Consider the following 17,844-nt stretch of genomic DNA (forward strand, 5'->3'; position numbering starts at 1 on the left):
TTGAGTTCTGGAGCGCCCCCTAGTGGTACGGAGGCCATTAGAGCTATATTTGCTCATCAGCTAACACAATCCCAACGTAAAAAAACATGAAGTAACACAAGCATATTAAATGTATATTATGGCCAGTATATATTTTCCAGTATACATTTAAATATAAATACAAATATAAATATAAATATAAATACGGAATTAGAATTCTTTTGTGCGTGTTTCTCCAAAATGCTTCACAGCAAAGATTATTGCCTTTATTGCATGTTTAAATGGGAGGCAGAAATCTTAGCGATGGGGCAGAAAGTGTATGATTCACAACTCAGTAAAAAGAGAACTATTTTATGTAGATTTGAAAGTAGGCCTGTGAGTTTATTTGAGTATAAATGTTTAAAGACAAACGTGTCATGGTACTTTTGGCGCATCATCTAAATATTCAAACAAACAAACTACACGCAGTGACTGGATTTAAGAAGCTTCTGACAACCATGGCTCTTCGGGGGAGGGGGAGAGCGTTCCTTATGTGGCCTATACTGTAAAGCAACAGGATGTCGGCGCTGAAAACAACGTGAACAACTTAAGAGTGGAGAGGAGGGAGGATCTATACAGAGATGGTGCTATAGAAAATGAAAAGGCTAACAGAGATGCTTGCAAAAATGTATGTAGTATGTTACTGTCTAAGCAACAGCACAAACAATTCACATCACATTGACTCCCTGGAGCAAAAAAGTACAGATGAGAAGCAAATACAAATATTTGCTCCTCAGAAGGTTCAGTTTGCTTTTGCCTTGACTCTGATTTCTCCATCCACAAATTAAGGACACATTGAACATCTTTACGGTCACAGTAAAAAGAGTCATATAGACATACAGAGATGTATACAACTCTAAATCCATCTGCTCTTTAAATTCAGTTTGTCTATAGAATATGGAAGAGAGCAACTGAGATGGAAGAGAGCGATAAGCAATAAAATCATTACAGAATTTAAAAAATATTAGAATTTGTGAAGAGTATTCCCATTTTCTTCAACTTATCTACTTGCAGTATAAAAGTGTGTTATATGAAATATTGCCATAATCAGATTGATACTTTGCAATTATCTTCAATATCCTATCAATATGGACATGAAGGAGTATTAGTTTACCCTCCATGTATGCATTGACCACAGGTTGATGGTGTCTCTGAGCAGGTAAGCATTTAGTTTCCACCAGCTGCAGAATTGAATTGTCTTGAATTGTCAGAAATGTTTTCATTGACCAAGCAAGCTTTTACAGAGCTTCCATGTACACTGTAAAACGTCCCTGAATTGTTTAGAAAATCATCCAAATTAAAAAGAATGTCAGGTTCTGATTTTCTACAAGGCCATTTTTAGAGACAGATCCTGTTCATCATACGCAGTACTGTTGTTTGCATTACATAGCAGGACATAGATATGCACATTTTCCCATTTTATTTATTAAAATTTAGATTGCTGGTCAAAACAATATATTACTATGGTAGTGACAATTATAAGTAGATTCTTCAGTCTTAGTTGCAGTTGCTGTGGCTGAACATACTGTTACCTAAAGATCACATACACTGTATCCTGGTGTATTCATTTTGTGAGTTCATTTTAATATCTATCTCCAGCTGCTCTTGTAGGGAGGTAATTTTCTTAAGGATAATAACAACCTCAATAATCCTTTGGAAGAATACAGACTTTCATAACATCCAGCAACATCCACTTTTGAAAGTTAATTATTACATTCATTATTTTTAATTGGTACAAGATTGAACAGTTGCGTGTCACATTTGGAAGTAGTGTAGAACCAGTTCCCAATCCCTCCTTTTTCTCTTCATATTTGGCTCTGTTTTCCCATACCTACCCCCTACTGTTCTCTGACCCAACCTTCAAATATCAAAAAGGATACCATACACTCATTGGCTGGAGTGTGGAGCCTGCAGCCCTGCTATTGGCTGATGTGTTTTTTTTGAGCATTTGCATTTTTAAAATAGGCTGTGCCTACTGATTGTGCTGCAGGGGGAGGGAGGGAGAAGGGAGAAGGGAGAAGGGAGGGATAGTGAAAAAGACTAGAAGGGAAGAGACTCTTATGAGACTCTCTTATTCCTGGGAGCAACTGTGACAGGTCTCGTGAAAGGATCTTTGGTACGTTTGCTTTGTGAGCAAGCAAACAATGGTGGATGTCTTTTCTTGCTCTCAGCAGCTGTGAGAAGAGGAGGGCTGCATATTCAGGCAAGGGCTCACTGAGGCTGCACTGCGCAAAGATGGGAGCAGCTATGACAATGGAGCTTTTTCAGCAGCTTGGATCTTAAAGGGGAGAATTGCAGAATTTGGCAAAAGGGGTAGGAAGACTGTAGTCTGTTAGTCTCTCTTCGGAAAAAGGTAAGAATTTATGTGTAAGTGTCATGTTATCTCCTTTTGGTTTTTTTTTTGTTTGTTTGTTTTTTTGTTTTTTTTTAAACCAAATATGCAGCAGAGCTTAGCTTGCTTAGGGGGTTTCAGGAATAATGAAGCAATGGCTCAGTGTTAATACATGTTCAGAAACACAGATGGAAAGATGAAGTCATAAGGAACATTATGGGTGTAGAGCTTGTATGACTATGATAGCAGATCAGTATACCCACAGTCGACTTCTAGTTTTCAGCAATAGGATGATTAGACATAAAATTGATATCCAGTTTGTGGCTGTAACATTTTTATAACAACATGCTTTAAAAGGTATATTTCAAAATATATCCATAAATGTTATTAACTAAAGCAAGACTGAAACATTGTAAAACAAAACAAGTTAATGTTAGAGAAACACCCATTAAACTGTTAATGTACAACTTGTCTCATTTTGTGGTACCTAGTGCAGTGTCTACAACCTCACCTTAATTGTATTTTTTATTTAGCCTTTAAAACAGCTCAGACCAAAGTCTCTGTTTCACAGTAGAAATGAGTTCACACACCTCTGGTACTTTGGATAAAAACCCCACTTGATTTGAAATAATAAAACATCATAATCACATGTAGGTAGTTGAAAGGTACATTTCCAAACATATAATTCTTGTAATGGACACAACAGTATTTACCAAGTAAATTACAATTTGCATTAACAGGTGGGCCTGTTATTGTACACTTGAGTCAATTTATATGACCTTGAAGATTAATATAATAATATACCTTGTCCTTAAAAACCTGTGTTGGTCTCTTTTTCAAAACTTCTTTCTTTAAATCTTAAAAGCAAAAAATGTTTTGTGTAAACAAGGTTTGGTCACATCCCCCCCCCCCCCCCCCCAAAAAAAAAAAACAAACAAAAAAACAAAAAAAAAACAAAACCAAATAGCAAGGCAAAAGAAAGGTAAACGTGTCTAATGGTTTACAAGAGAAAGTAATTCTAATGACTAAAATTCAGTCTCTGCTTAGACAAAGCCAAGATCAGCTTGATCACGAGGGAATTGTGAGAAAATAGTAAGAGAGAGAGAAAAAAAAATCTGCAGGCAATTTTAGGTTCCTCAGAAAGGAACTTGAAGTTTTGGCATTTACAACAAATGTAATACAACAAAAATGTGCTGCAATTGAGAACTGATGAATAAAACCACTTTCACAACCGCAGCACATAAACAATCTTACAAAATCATCCGAAGAAACCTGACCACTACAATAAAAATGCAAGGTTCAACAAGGTGAAAATTTGGATCAGTCCCCAGGGTCCCTGGACCTTAACATCACTGACCACTCTGAGTAGCACTCCAGTGGGCATTACATGCCAGGCAGCTGAATAACACTTAAGGTTTTCCCTGGAGGCTGACTGGCAGGAAGAGAAGGTAGCTCTACTGGACATATCAGAATCCAGTCAAAGACCTATAGGTGTCACAAAAGGCTGTGAGCACTATTTTGATGCTCAGGGGACAACATTTAATATTAAGAGTCAAGGATGAGGAAACCTTTTAACAAGGTCATGATCTGTGATGTCACATAGCTTCAGAGTAATATTATTCAACTGCATTTCAAATTACAATAGAATAAACATCCTTCAAATTTTGCCAAGTGGTATGTGTGTCCAGTTATCAACTAATAAAAAACTCAGAGTCATCTTTAGTTATCTTTTAAATTTTGCAGTTTTTTCCTTTTTGTCTGAAATCTTAATTCTGATTTGGTGTGACATCGTGTTGTAAATTATGGAGTGCAGCCAAATTTGATCTGAAGAGCAATATTGTAAATCTGATCAGATTTTTTGCACGATACATTTGTGGTGCTTAGCGCGGTAGAGGAATCACAGACAAGTTAGCACTGAGAGTTTATGTGTGTGGAGGTGCAGATGTTTCAGCCATTGTGTCTGTGACCAAGGCGACGCCTATGTTATTTATGCCACAGTGCGGCTGTGTCTCCATGACGATGTCTATTTGAAACAGTCTGACACTTCTTTTTAGCCTTTGCCTCTTGCAGCCGACACGTGACTCTTTAAAGAATCCACTGCGTTCTCGCTCTTCTCTTTCAGCAAACTGCAAGTGCAGATCTTGACTGGACACTATTTCAGGCCTAAAATAATGGCCGTCTGCCTTTTGTTGGATAGCAGTACACATAAGTATCACGTAAAGTTCTAACAAAGCTAGGAGTTAATATCTGTGACTATGGTGTGTGGTTGGGGGAGCGTCTGCTTTGCTTGTATGTTGTTGGGTCCTGAAAACCAAAGAACTGTTCTCTCTCTACGTGTATATTAAAGTAGTGGCTTTTTGTGTGTTTTCTGTCCTGTGCCATGGCTCTGTCTCTTGGTCTATGCCTCTGATATAAATCTACGCTGCTGATTTATTTATTTATACTGATTTCCAGTTACAGCTAGATTTGGAACAATGCTCTAGAGTTCTGTAATAAACAAATTTGACTTGATTTCCAGTGCTTAACAACAGTTCAGGGAGACCATGTGATGAATTAACAGAATTACTGAAAATGAACTAGTCTGACCAGTTTGAAGTCCCTCAAAAAGCCAGCACTCAGATTGAGGTTCTGCTCATTCCTCAGAGCTGAGCTGGCCTGTTTTGCTTCATGCTGCGCACGCCTTGCTCAGTGAATGTAGGAGGGCCTAGCCTGTTGAAGGCAAGCCTGAATTCGCTGTGCTCCGCTGAAGAATTTAGCAAACTCACACAACGCAACCACTGGCACACAGAAAGACCTTCTGACACCACCTCCTCCAGCCATTGACATACTCTCTCCTGACTATGTAGCACATGGATATAAAATCATCCGAGTTTATCGACCTCCTTTGGTACAGAAGAGGCCATCTTGGCTGGGCTTTGCTTTGCTGTTCAGTATGCTCTTCAAGGGAGTGTTATGTGAGCAGGATGATTATGCTTAAATAAATAACAATGTACTTTTTTAGTCATACCATGCGTCAGACCTTCCCTAACAGCAGACTCTTGATTATAGGAAGGCAGATGTGACTACAGACTGAGCCCATGGCATCAGGGCAGCCCGTTTCCACACACCTTACAGGTAAATACAAACATTTTCTTTGTCTATAGCCATTAAAATTGTCTAAAGCCATTAAAGTTAAGCTCTTTGGAACAGCTTGGTGAAGTCAAAGGTGGAGGATTTCAACCAGAGCTACTTGCAGTTGTCTTTGTAGGACCACTATTAAACATAGCTTTAGCTACAATGCAACTCAGGTGGCCTGCACAGAAGCTCTCCTGGTATATGATCCCATCTGCCGGGTGGTTCTTTAAGTGTGAGCATCTTAGTCGCCAGAGGGCTTGGAAAAGCGATAGACTGCAGCATTGTTCTGAGGCCAGCTAACCATGTGCTGTGTCAGAGGAATCCTGCAACTATACCGTCTGCCACCTGCTCCTGACACACACACACACACACACACACACACACACACACACACACACACACACACACACACACACACACACACACACACACACACACACACACACGAGAAGCACGAATGAGGTTCATGAGGACAAGAGTCGAGGTAATCAACTGCTGTTAGAGGAACAAATAAAAATCATGACAAAGGCAATTCAGGGAACAGAAAGGGCAAGGGGTCTTGTAGCCTAGTTCTCATTGACCCTTAGACTGATATTGAAGTCATGTGATTTTGAATGCAATGGTACTGATTAACTACATGACATAAAGTCTTTTTATAAAGTTGTTTCTATTTTCCATATTTGCTTTCCTTTAGTCAATGCTTTCCAGGAACCATACGGTCAGTTTGTGTAATCTCAGTTTGTGTAATCCACAGTGCTGGCAAATGGGAATAAAGCAGGCAATTATGCCTGCTTTATTCCCATTTGCCAGCACTGTGGAATCTATAATCCCCATTCATTATAAAGAATATGTATTTATTATTAATGTAAAAAATGTGGGGCATTCAAAGTATGGGTATTGTAGTGGTGTTTGTATACTGGGAAATGATTGGCAAAGATGCCTGATAATATCCTGGTTTGTGCTTGGCAAACTCAAATTCATTAAGATCATTAGAGCAGTGGGTAAATATTGGTCTGCAGAAGTCATGCACAAGAGCCACCAAACTGGCAGAACTGATTTCTGTTAATTTTTTAATTATAGAGGTGCATGTGTTTTATATACCTAGGTTTGTTAACATTCAAAGCTGATTCACTGTTCTACTTGTTTATGTTTGCAGCAGTTTCTATGTTTTCAAAGCCTTTAGACACATAGCACTGGCTGAGTTGCTTCCTTCAGCTGAGTTTCAATTTCAGTATTATTCTCCCGAGGACTGTGATCTGTTCCATCACCCTAATGCCTGGGTGGGAGGCTTTAAACATTTTACAGCTTGTTTGACTGTTCCACCCAACACTCTGTATGAGTCACGAGGAGCCTGGTCTTTGTTAGCATTTGGAGATAAACCCACATAAGCCTGTTGCTGGATATTGCAATACAAAAAGTTATTGGGACATGCCTGAGCACTGTGTAAAATAGCTTGGTTTTACCTTTTTTCCCCATAATGATATTGTTTTCATTGTCGCTCACATTGTGTATGTTTGTTTGTGTGTGTTATTTTGAGCTAGAAGGTCATAATCAGCCCCGGAACTGTAACATTTGTGCACAAATTGAAAGCAACCACAGTAACTGTGGGATGGAATGACTGCAGATCTCTGACAGAAGTTAGCAAAAACAGTAATTTGGTCTGGGTTGCTAAGCGATGATTTGAAGAGCCTGTGCTTTGCTGTTGCATTTGTTGTCCAGTTAGTATAGGCTACAAAATGAAGGGACAGCTTTCCTGATGTATCTTAGTCTGGGTTCTAATGTTGCACCACTGATGCTTTAACCTGATATATTAGCACCACTGTATATCTTAAATAGATTGCCTTTGGCCAGGGTCTATGTCCACTGGAGTGGCTCAGATGCCCCAGGAGGAAGAGGAGGATGAAGAAGATGAGGAGCAGGGTGAGAAATTTGAGTTTGGCAGTGTTAGTGACGAAGACGAGCACAATGCGGCAGGAAGCACTGGAGGAAGTGAGGATTTAGGACTTTCCCTTGCTGGAGCTGGGCTTCCAGAAATGTCTGGGAAGGACATCTTGGCCACAAATAAGCTTTACAGTGAAGCAAAGAAGAACGTCTCAGTGCTTCATTGTCAGGAAATTAATGGAGGGACCTCTGCTGGTCAAGAGGACCAAACCATTCCTCATCATTCACACATTTCACACCCAGGTATTGTTTTGGTTATATATATATATATATATATATATATATATATATATTTTTTTTTTTTCATGGTTTTATTTCGGTTAAAGTTCCAGTTGCAGCTTGTTGATATATGCGGTTTGCACTGCAGATGTCTTTGTAAGAATATCAGTATTATCTTTTTTACTCTAGATATGGTAGCCAGACAGTCTCCTGATGGGTGAGTAGATATAGAGATATATTTTCTAAGGTAAATGGCTTGGCACAGTTCTTTAAAGTCCTGGATTAACATTACCATTGGGATTATTTTACAGTATCTAATCTATTAATCATGAACACAAAGATTCATATTGGATATTCACATCAGATATTTTACATTGGTGTTCAGTGATTTCAGCATGTTACATAAGAGATTTATCATGACTTATTATTTCCTTTTTAGTTTCACTGCTGTATTATGTCTTTAGTTACTGTCTTGAGTCCATAAACTGTGTGTATTATGAGAGATTAGCCTCCCTCGTGAGAATAAAGAATACTAGAATATAATGTCCATTAGTATGACTAATAGCTGGTCTCATCACCTTTTTAGGAGTTTGGTTTCAGCTGAACAACAAGTCACTGCTAACACGCAGGCTGCATGGAAAAAAAACACCATATTTGAAGGTATGGCTCTCTCCTGTTGAAAAGGTCACTATATATTGTGACTTTTGGTTGTTTGCAAGGGAAACATACCCCTCAAAAGTGAATGTCTAGATCTGTGTCTGTGATCTCCAGGTTTATATTCGAGACAAGAACACCTCTATTCTCCTGTTGTAAAGAAGGAGGTTCACATGTTTGCTCAGACAGGTCTGTGGCTCTGTGGAGGATTTGTTTCATTACACAGGTTGTCTGTTGTCATCACAAGGACTGGAAAATCCACAACCAATCTCATGGCATGCTCAGATCAGAGTAATCATATCTAATCAAAACCAGAACTTGCATGAGCTCATTGGAAGGAAAAATCTAATCCATTTCAACTGCCCTTTCAGTACTGCTCAGCAACTCATCATAAAGAGATTGTATGTCTGCCAGAAGATTTGTTAGAATGGCAATGACCCAGAGAATGGCTTTCTCTTAAATCTTTCTGAAAATATCCAAATTTAAATCCTGCCAACCTCATTATAAATAGTGTGAAACTGTTGAAATTAATCAATGATAGTTACATAGATACATTGTTTCAAACAAATTGTTTTCAAACAAGTGTTTGCTTGTTTGTTTTGTCATATCAACATACACAAGCAGACAAATAAACCTCATTGTATTGTCTGATACCAGTCCAAATAGAATTATGCACTGATTCATGTTTTTATGACACAACTGATCCATGTATTAACAAAGTATGACTGCAATTCATGCAAAATGGTATGGCATCCTTGGAAAAGTTGGTGATTTTGCCATACGTTAAGCTCAAAACAAGAGCACCTCAGAGCAAAGCAGTGTGCTGAGTCCAGTGTATGTGTGTATTCATCTCAATCACCAGCTCACTCACGGGAATGGTTCAGTGTGGTGTCAGAGCTCACACTGCGACTGCACAAAGGTATATGTCTCGCACGACCAGACCTACTCCATGCTTCCCTGCACTCGTTTAGAAAAGGCTCTTTTTTTAGGCTGAGTTCAAATAGCAGTCCTCCCTTGCCCTGATGCAAATCCAGACTTGTTGACATATATTTCAAATGCAGTGAAATTAAACTTTAGGTTTATTTAGTCAGCCTGCTTCTAAAATCATCTTCCTTGGTGATCTGCTATTGTTCTATATATCCACAAACGAATATCATGTATCCTTGAGCTTAATGAAGGTATACAATGTATTAATTGGCTGGCCTTCCCCAACAAAATTGCTGTTCCTTCACTAACATTCTTGTAAGCCTTCTAGAGCTCAGGTGGCTCCAGGCAGACACATTCTATGTCAGACAGCATGTGTAAAACAAGCACAGTATTATTCTTTCCTGTGTGTATGAGTATAAATGCGAGGATGGCTTGTGTATTACTTGTTACTTGAGTATTTCTTGTTACCTGAGCATCACTTGCTCCTTGTAGCGTAACTGCTTTTAAAGAAGTGCAGCCGCTGTTGGTTGAATAAATGAAAATGATTGATGAATTTACTTGTAACACTGAATGAACGGTTTATCAGTAAGTGCCTCTCTGTGCAGCTCGGGTCAGAATTACATCTGTGGTGACTTCTCTGTCTGCTGTGATTAATACCTTGCTAGCTAGTTCAATGAATTCCATTTTTAAGAGTTGGATTTTTTTTTTACACAGGTTTATATACATAACCTTGTATATAAGTAGGTGCACAGGCTGCTGAGAACACCCTCAGAAATCCAAAATAAAAGCTTTCAGTCCTCATGTTCTAATGCTAAGACTGCCCCTTCTCAGAAAAACTCGATGTTGAAGTTAAGGGGAACTTGCCCTCGCCCCTCCCAGAGGTGGACCTAGCTCCTTCTCATGAATCAGAGGTGATCTATGATGATGTCCCATGTGAGAACAGCATCTCTTCTGACACAGGTCGGTTACCAGATGGATCGTGCATGAACTCTTAGATAGACTGGTAAAAGGAATTAATTAAGAGCCATTGCTGACTCTGATGCCATAGTCCCACTGATATGTTTTGAGGTTTTCAAAGTTTATTTGCCATATCCTAACCCATGAGGTTGCAGATAATATAATTTTTACCTGGCAGAAGAACGTCAATTTAAAGAAGGTCAGTATTGACATGTTGAGAGAGTATGCAATACATACAGTATATACTGAGGCATACCAGACAATTTAAATGCATGCATAGAGTAATACAATATTCAATATATAGTTTTCATAGAAATATATGAACTGGAAATATATGAACTGCTCTGTGCCAACAGCTGTGTCCCTCACAGTGGTACATGTACATAGCTGCTCTGGGTTTCCTGTGTTGTGTGCAGGTGATGATCTGATCTATGAGGATGTACAGAGGCCCGATGAGTCAGCAGTGATACTGGATAATGGCTGGAGCTCCAGCGAGTTTGAGAGTTACGATGACCAGTCGGACACCGAGACCAAGCTGCCAACCCGCAGCAAGGTGGGAGTGGTTTGGTGGTGGTGGGTGGGGCGGAGCAGAGCAGGTCGGGGCGGTGGGGCTAGACTGATCCGGGCCGGGTCAGGCCAGGCAGACTTGGATCTTGTCTCTGGAGTAAAGGAGGCTGCACTTAAATAACTCCGTACTACTCCCTGTGCTCGTTTGATTTCATTTTAATCTGTACTTGAGGCCAGGATTTCCATTTTCATTTTACCAGGGTCAAAACTGAACACTGATCATTTCTGTTCTTTGTCACAAGGTGGCAATATATACCTGCTGCCAGACACATATATTGCTGCACCAACCACACTGGTCTTAACACTGTTCCTTGCAAGATGACAAGCTAAAGAGAGCGTCAATGCTAGACAGCTTTTAGGCGTGGAGGGATGTTCCCTCACTGGGCCAGAGGAATTGTTTCACTCAGCAGTCTCTTTCAGTTCTCTTTCCTTCCTGAGTTTCTCCTGTTCCTCTTCTGTGGTTGCTGATTTTAGTCTCTCCTCACTTGCCGTCTGTGAGCAATGCAGATCAGTGTCTTCTCTACAGATGCTTTATGTCAGGCATGATTTCTGTCGAAAACAGGTACAGAAAAGCTTCACTAAGCTAATCACAGAGCTGATTTACGTCTATCTGGAATGGATGCTAAATTTAATCTTTCTTGTTTAGTCGTGTCTGTAGCTGTTGTGTGTAATTTGTATGCTAATCACAGGAGTATGGAAAACACTGGCTGACAAAGGCACTCTGAGACATCCTCTTTCCTATCAGCTATCTATTCTGATGGAGGGGTCTTTGATTCTTCTTTTGGTTGTCCTCGTGCGTATCACTCTTTGGCTGTCTTGCTTTCACTCTGACTTTCTGCCTGTCTCTTTCTATACAATGATTTTAATCCTCCCCATTGGCCCTGGGCATGTGGATATGGTGATGACCGTAGATTCCTCCAGATGTAAGGCGCCTAAAGGAGCGTTGTGTCCGGACCAAGCGTGAACTGGCCATGCGCTTAGGGGCTCGAGACGTCAGCCAGATCAAACAGACCTATGACATCAAGGTATACTTCCCCAGGAGCAGTGCAAATGTAGTTTGATTCATCATCATTCGTGAGTGTGTGTGTATGTGATAATATATATATATATATATATATATATATATATATATATATATATATATATATATATATATAAAGTTCTCAGGTGTTCCACAAGTTATAAATAGTGAAATAGTAAACCATATGCAAACCATCCTTATTCTTGCCCATCTTGAACAGTGTAAAAAGATCTTTTGACTTTTAGTTTTGCTTCATGCTGAAAATGAAACTGTCTAAATACTTCCAAGCCTGTAGCAACATAGCCACGAGAGACCTTCACAAAGTGACTTTGCCATTGCTGGCGTACATGTCGTTCTCTGTAGAAGATCGTTTGTATTTTCTTTCCTCTCCTCTTCCTTTGAGCTGCCGATTCTAGTTTCATCTCATCTCTGTTCCCTCAGGTTCAGCAGCTCATGAAAGCTGCTCGGAGTGGCACTAAAGATGGACTGGAAAAGACGAAAATAGCCATGATGCGCAAAGTCTCCTTCCTGAACAAAAAAGAAAACACAGGTTTGAGGATTTTTTGTTTTCTAAATACCTTTTTCATTTGTTGTTTCAGTGATGCTGGCATAGATTGGAAAGCTATTCTACACAAATTGCTGGTTGTAGAGATAGAACGTGGTTACAGCACAGAACGTCTGATTGTACAGGTGCCAAACACTGTATGGAGTGAATGGCTCTAGTGAATAGCATGTTGCAAGGCTGCAGAGGTAGAAGTGAATGGCCAAGATAAAGGACTTGATGACCGTAAATAGGTGCAGTTGATGAGGAAGATGATTCTGGTTACCTGGATGTGACTGTTTCTGATGTGAAGCACCCACCACCTCAGCTTAGTCCCATGCCAGAGGGCCTCAATAGCCAACAGGTATGAGTGTATCTATATGTTTGTGTGTGTTTGCATGTATCTGTGCTGACGGTGCACGTGAGTGTCTGTCAGTGTCTGTGTTGGTGGTGTGTGTGTGTGTGTCTGTTTGCTTGTGCTGGCTTTGTGTCTGTGTGCCGCCAGTTACACAGACTTTATTATCCATACTACATGCTTGTTATTTCTTTCATTAGATAGTCAGTAGTTTTTTTCTGATGATTATTTTTTCATTTAAAATGGTATGTTGTGCATTTATTTCTTTTTTGTTTGTTCATTTTAGATTGTACGACGTCATATTCTGGGTTCCATTGTTCAGAGTGAAATAAGCTACTTGGACTCCCTCAAAAGAATCCTACAAGTAGGTTTCTGGTTGATATAACCAGTTAACCAATAAGTCAATATTTTGTATTTTCATACGATCACACAATAAAGCCGTACGCTGTCTCTTTTGATGTAGTTTTGGCAGTACCAACATATCTTGATAATAATCTTGAATGGCTTGGTCTACCTAAGGCAAAGTACATTTCTCTCATACATGCTAATGCTCCCAGGACTACCAGAAGCCTTTGCTGGATGCTGAGCCTCGTATCCTAAGCCCCAAGAAAATCCAGCCCATTTTCTACCGGCTCAAAGAAATTCTGCAGTGTCATGCCATGTTCAGGATCGCCCTGGCCTCCCGCGTGGCCGAGTGGGACTGCACTGAGACCATCGGGGACCTCTTTGTAGCCTCAGTGAGTCCAGTCATTTTGGACTTTATCCACAAAGGGAACTATCCAGCTCACATTTTAACTTTGCAGGCTAATACTTGTGTAACTCCTCAAGCTTGATCCTACTTGCAATGGTTCATTTTTGGTTTCATTTACTTGTTTGTGGTGACATAATACATTAAGTAAGAGCCATCTGAGCAGATGTGTAGTTAGCTGTGGTAAATACCGATCTTTTCTCTAGGCTGTGTTCACCATGGTGCTATGTTTTTGATGCGGTCTGCACATTGATTAGCTTTTATGTGGACTAGTTTCTCTCTGGCTCTGTGCTGCAGGGACATTTTTTAAGGCACATGGAAAAACAGGAGATTCTGTGCTCAGCAGTTCTATTTAAGCAGCGCCCATTTCCTTTGCATTGCCCAAGCTGTGACAAATGCGTTGCCCAAGCATGTAGGTTACTTTGCACATTCAGGGATTGTTTGACTACACATAAGGAGTACAAGATCCCCTTAGCTGGGGTTGGGAGAAGAGTGCAACTGCAGTTAAACATCTGTGATGTGCACAAACTCTGTGATTATAGATGAGCATGTGTAGACGCCGGGGGAAAAAAAACAAACAGAGACGGCTTACGAACACTTTCGGGTCTTTATTCAAACAAATCCCTTAACTGGGATTTTGAATATTATAAAGAGGAAAGAAAAACAATAAAAAGAAAAGAAAAGGAACAGTGTCAGTCCATTACAGGGGATCTATACACCTAGGAAATCATTATAACATTCACCTCCATGGTGGATTTAAATGAAACAAAATAACCAAAACAGCCATAGTACCGTGTCATTACAAGCCAACGCTCGGTGTCTGAATCGGTCGCTACTAAGGTAGCTCTCACTCATCTTCCCGGTATTCGCTTCCACTCGGTGAAACCCAAGCGAAATATCTCCCTCTCATCGTCAAACACGATCCAAGATCGAATGTACCCCAAGATCTAGTCTAATGTACGCTAAACACGGTAAAAGACCCCCTGTATCCCTTAGCTATATATATCCTCCACGCTAACACTGAACAATCGAAATGCGCGGGGCATTCGTCCACGGAACAGTGCGGCAGTAGTGCCAAACTGTTGGAGTCTGAAACACACACAGTGATTATACTTTCCTGAACATATTTATACCCTACCGCACAAACAAAGGTTCATACACTCACCTCTGCCCACACCATTTGCTTTAGGAATACTTTCCCTCGCGGACTAGAGCAGAATCTTAGTCTATGCCCCACAACCACAACGTGGTAGCATATTACATACACATACAGTTTCATTAGTTATATCGAGATCCATTAAGGAGGACCTCTGATAGCACACTTACAGTACAGCCATCAATCCTTCCATCACTATCAATTGATGCTACACTCATGTTCTGGTTCACATGCACTTCACCCTGTTACATATGTCTGAGTGTGTGTGGAGGTGCTTACAAATATTTATCTCTTTTCCTCATAGTTTTCAAAGTCGATGGTCCTAGACGTGTACAGTGATTATGTCAACAACTTCACAAATGCGATGGCATTAATCAAGAAAGCCTGTATGTCTAAGCCAGCATTCTTGGACTTTCTCAAGGTGAATTTCTTTTCCTGCTGTTTTTACTGCTTTACAAATCAAAGGCAACTCATGGAATGCATTCAGAAAACAAATTATTTGAATTTGAATGTAATGACTGACATTGTCATTCCCGACCTGCTGCTCAGAAGAAGCAGGCTGCCAGCACAGACAGGATCACCCTTTATGGTCTTATGGTGAAACCAATCCAGCGTTTCCCTCAGTTTATACTTCTCCTGCAGGTCAGAACATTCACTCAGACACACACACACACACACACACACACACACACACACACACACACACACACACACAAACAAACACAACCCCGTCCTTCTCTGATTGCAAACACTTTTTAAAACTCTAACACTTTTACAAATACATTTACATTTATAACATTGCAAGAGTGCGCAAGGAAAGTTCATTTAAAGTTTTTTTTATTTGTATATATAGAATTTCCTTATATTGATTAGAGGAAGTGAAACAGATAGGGTCATACCTACGGAAAACACCACTATACTGAAACAGAGAGTTGTTTGCAATGTGGAAGGCAGCATGTCTAAGCATACTGCATACTGGATGAGATTACCACTGCACTTCTTAATCCTCTTATGTTCCTTCAGTAGTATACAGTAAGGCATAATCTATGGACCCCCCCTTCACCCTTAGCTCAGCCACAGCTCCCAGTACAGCAGTTAAAGGACAGTTCTGCACAGCTCTTATACAGAATCCTTTGATCATGCCTTTACTCAAAGGGAAAGATGAATATGGAGAACACATCTGCATACCCATTAACAGCTGATACGGTTTCCTTGTTTTTTTTTTACACAGGCACGGTTCATTTAGGAAAATATGATGTATGAAATAAGATTGAATTTGTTATTTCTGTGATTGATGGCGCTATATGGCTATTTTCTATTTATGTGTGTGCGTGTGTGTGTGTGTGTGTGTGTGTGTGTGTGTGTCTGTCTGTCTTTAGGACATGCTGAAGAACACACCGGCAGAGCACCGTGACAGGCTGCCGCTGCAGCTGGCCCTGACTGAGCTGGAGATGCTGGCGGAGAAGCTGAATGAGCAGAAGCGATTAGCTGAGCAGCTCTCTGAGATCCAGCAGCTAGCACGGAGCAACAGTGACCGTGCCCTCAGCAAGGTCAGGCTCCACAGCGCTGTGCCAGTCTTCCACTGGGCACACGCCACTTACTCAGTCACTCAGACAACCCAGCCATGCACCTCTATATTGGCAGTCTAGTTAGTGGGCAGAAAGGAAGAAGACAAGATGCAGGTGCTCGCCATCCCTCTGAGAATTCTTTCCATATTTCGTCCTCGTGGAAATACATACATTACCTTCTTTGCCACAATGGGGACATTTTATTGTAAGCTGTGCTACTTGTAGATGTTAGCATATATGAGGATAATTGGGCTCACCAAGAATCATAAATCCATTCATCGCTTGAATGATCTTATATTATTTCAGTGGTATTAAACTTCAAACCATCACGCACATCATTGACTCCTATTTGTTCCCAGCTGAAAAGTAATAATGCCTGTTCTTGGTGCTGTGGTTACTTGACTCTTATGACTGACATGAATGATGATCTAGGTTATGCACTGATGCAGTTATAGTTTTCCTGTTTGTCAGGAACTGAGAGGGGTTAGCTTGTAAATGGGGTCTTTATGATGCTTCCTATTCACTAGAGGGTGCTCCAGCCTCTCGCAGCAGCTGTACAGCGGTGAGAAAAGGGAAAAAAAAAAAACAGCCCTGCCAAGTCTCCAAAAACTAATCAGCAAAGGCAAAGCAATTTTGTTGATTCCCCAAGATTATAGTAGCTCATCCTCACAGGCTTTGGTTGTCTGAGTAGAATAAAAGGTCAGGATATATAGACATTGTTGTGTGGATCACAGTCACTACAGAGGGGAACAATCAAGATTTTTAACATTGTGCTTATCTGCAGTTTCTATAGCAAAATCTGTTATAAAATGTTATATGCTGGGTTCCTAATATGCTCATATAATGTGTTTGATTTGCGTTTACAGCAACTGAATTCGGAACAGAAACAGTTAATTCTTTGTGAAACGCTGATCGAGACTGTGTATGGGGAGAAGGGGCAAGTTCTCAAGTCCAAAGAACGCAAAGTCTTCCTCCTCAATGATATGCTTGTCTGTGCAAACATCAATCTCAAGTAAGTGGCCTTCGCAACTTATTTTCTGGTGGATGTTGAACAATTCCCATGTCTTCTTATTCACCAAGAAACAAATATTCTGCACAATAATATAATTCAAACTTGAGACTTTGAGGTCTTATGTTTGGTCACTCCCATCTGCTACATTCTTTTTATCTTCCATTTAAACATGATTTAGATACATTGAGATGGGCATTGATAACATCATTGATGAGCCCAGGTAATGTGTTCAAGCCTGCGAACATTCTCTGATCATTGAGCATTGGGCTTATAGATTCTTTAAAGTACTGTGATCAGTGCAAAAGTGGTACTATATGGCAGCACAGATCTAATCTCAATGTGGATCATGCATGACAGAACAGCAATTTCCTCTGATCACCACATGGCCTATTATGCTCTCTGGGAAGTCAGTTGATCACCTGGACTCGTTCTTATCCCTGAGATTCTGTCGTAGCTATTCTGGAAGCCCCCTGATCAGGCATTGTATCTTATCACAGTTTGGGCTTTGTTCTGTCACAGTCTTGAAATGTTTTTAAGCAGTGTCTTTGTCTTCCATCAGGGGCCCTCCAGATATTGGCAGCCTGGTGCCGGTAGGTCCGAAGTACATGGTGAAGTGGAGTGCCCCACTGCACCAGGTGCAGGTGGTAGAAGTGGGGCAGGAGAACCCCCCAAACAATGACACTTTTTACCAAACGAGCAGCTCCAGACGCCACA

The 17,844-nt window shown here is 40.4% G+C and overlaps 1 protein-coding gene across 10 annotated transcripts in view; it reads left to right on the top strand.

Annotated features, from left to right (window-relative positions):
* Window positions 1-2,037: 2,037 nt before the first annotated feature.
* The window catches only part of arhgef10lb (Rho guanine nucleotide exchange factor (GEF) 10-like b), a 30,475-nt gene continuing 14,668 nt past the window's right edge, over window positions 2,038-17,844 (top strand). The window contains exons 1-18 of one of the 10 annotated variants that reach the window (XM_081706878.1): window positions 2,038-2,385; window positions 5,399-5,464; window positions 7,301-7,648; window positions 7,814-7,841; window positions 8,211-8,284; window positions 10,037-10,165; window positions 10,341-10,361; window positions 10,579-10,715; window positions 11,641-11,754; window positions 12,192-12,300; window positions 12,546-12,655; window positions 12,933-13,010; window positions 13,204-13,383; window positions 14,855-14,971; window positions 15,100-15,192; window positions 15,930-16,100; window positions 16,985-17,130; window positions 17,690-17,844. The exon at window positions 17,690-17,844 is cut by the window's right edge and continues 18 nt beyond it. In XM_081706878.1, coding sequence (XP_081563004.1) covers window positions 5,428-5,464; window positions 7,301-7,648; window positions 7,814-7,841; window positions 8,211-8,284; window positions 10,037-10,165; window positions 10,341-10,361; window positions 10,579-10,715; window positions 11,641-11,754; window positions 12,192-12,300; window positions 12,546-12,655; window positions 12,933-13,010; window positions 13,204-13,383; window positions 14,855-14,971; window positions 15,100-15,192; window positions 15,930-16,100; window positions 16,985-17,130; window positions 17,690-17,844 — 2,047 coding nt within the window. In that variant the 5' untranslated portion in view covers window positions 2,038-2,385; window positions 5,399-5,427. Of the gene's footprint in view, window positions 2,386-4,981; window positions 5,305-5,398; window positions 5,465-7,300; window positions 7,649-7,813; window positions 7,842-8,210; window positions 8,285-10,036; window positions 10,166-10,340; window positions 10,362-10,578; window positions 10,716-10,766; window positions 11,292-11,640; window positions 11,755-12,191; window positions 12,301-12,545; window positions 12,656-12,932; window positions 13,011-13,203; window positions 13,384-14,854; window positions 14,972-15,099; window positions 15,193-15,929; window positions 16,101-16,984; window positions 17,131-17,689 lie in introns of those variants that run through there. The other 9 variants (XM_081706881.1, XM_081706877.1, XM_081706880.1 and 6 more) reach the window with 9 other exon arrangements.

This window comes from Electrophorus electricus, chromosome 24 (assembly GCF_041902795.1).
Source record: "Electrophorus electricus isolate QZ-2024a chromosome 24, ASM4190279v1, whole genome shotgun sequence".
NCBI lineage: Eukaryota > Metazoa > Chordata > Actinopteri > Gymnotiformes > Gymnotidae > Electrophorus > Electrophorus electricus.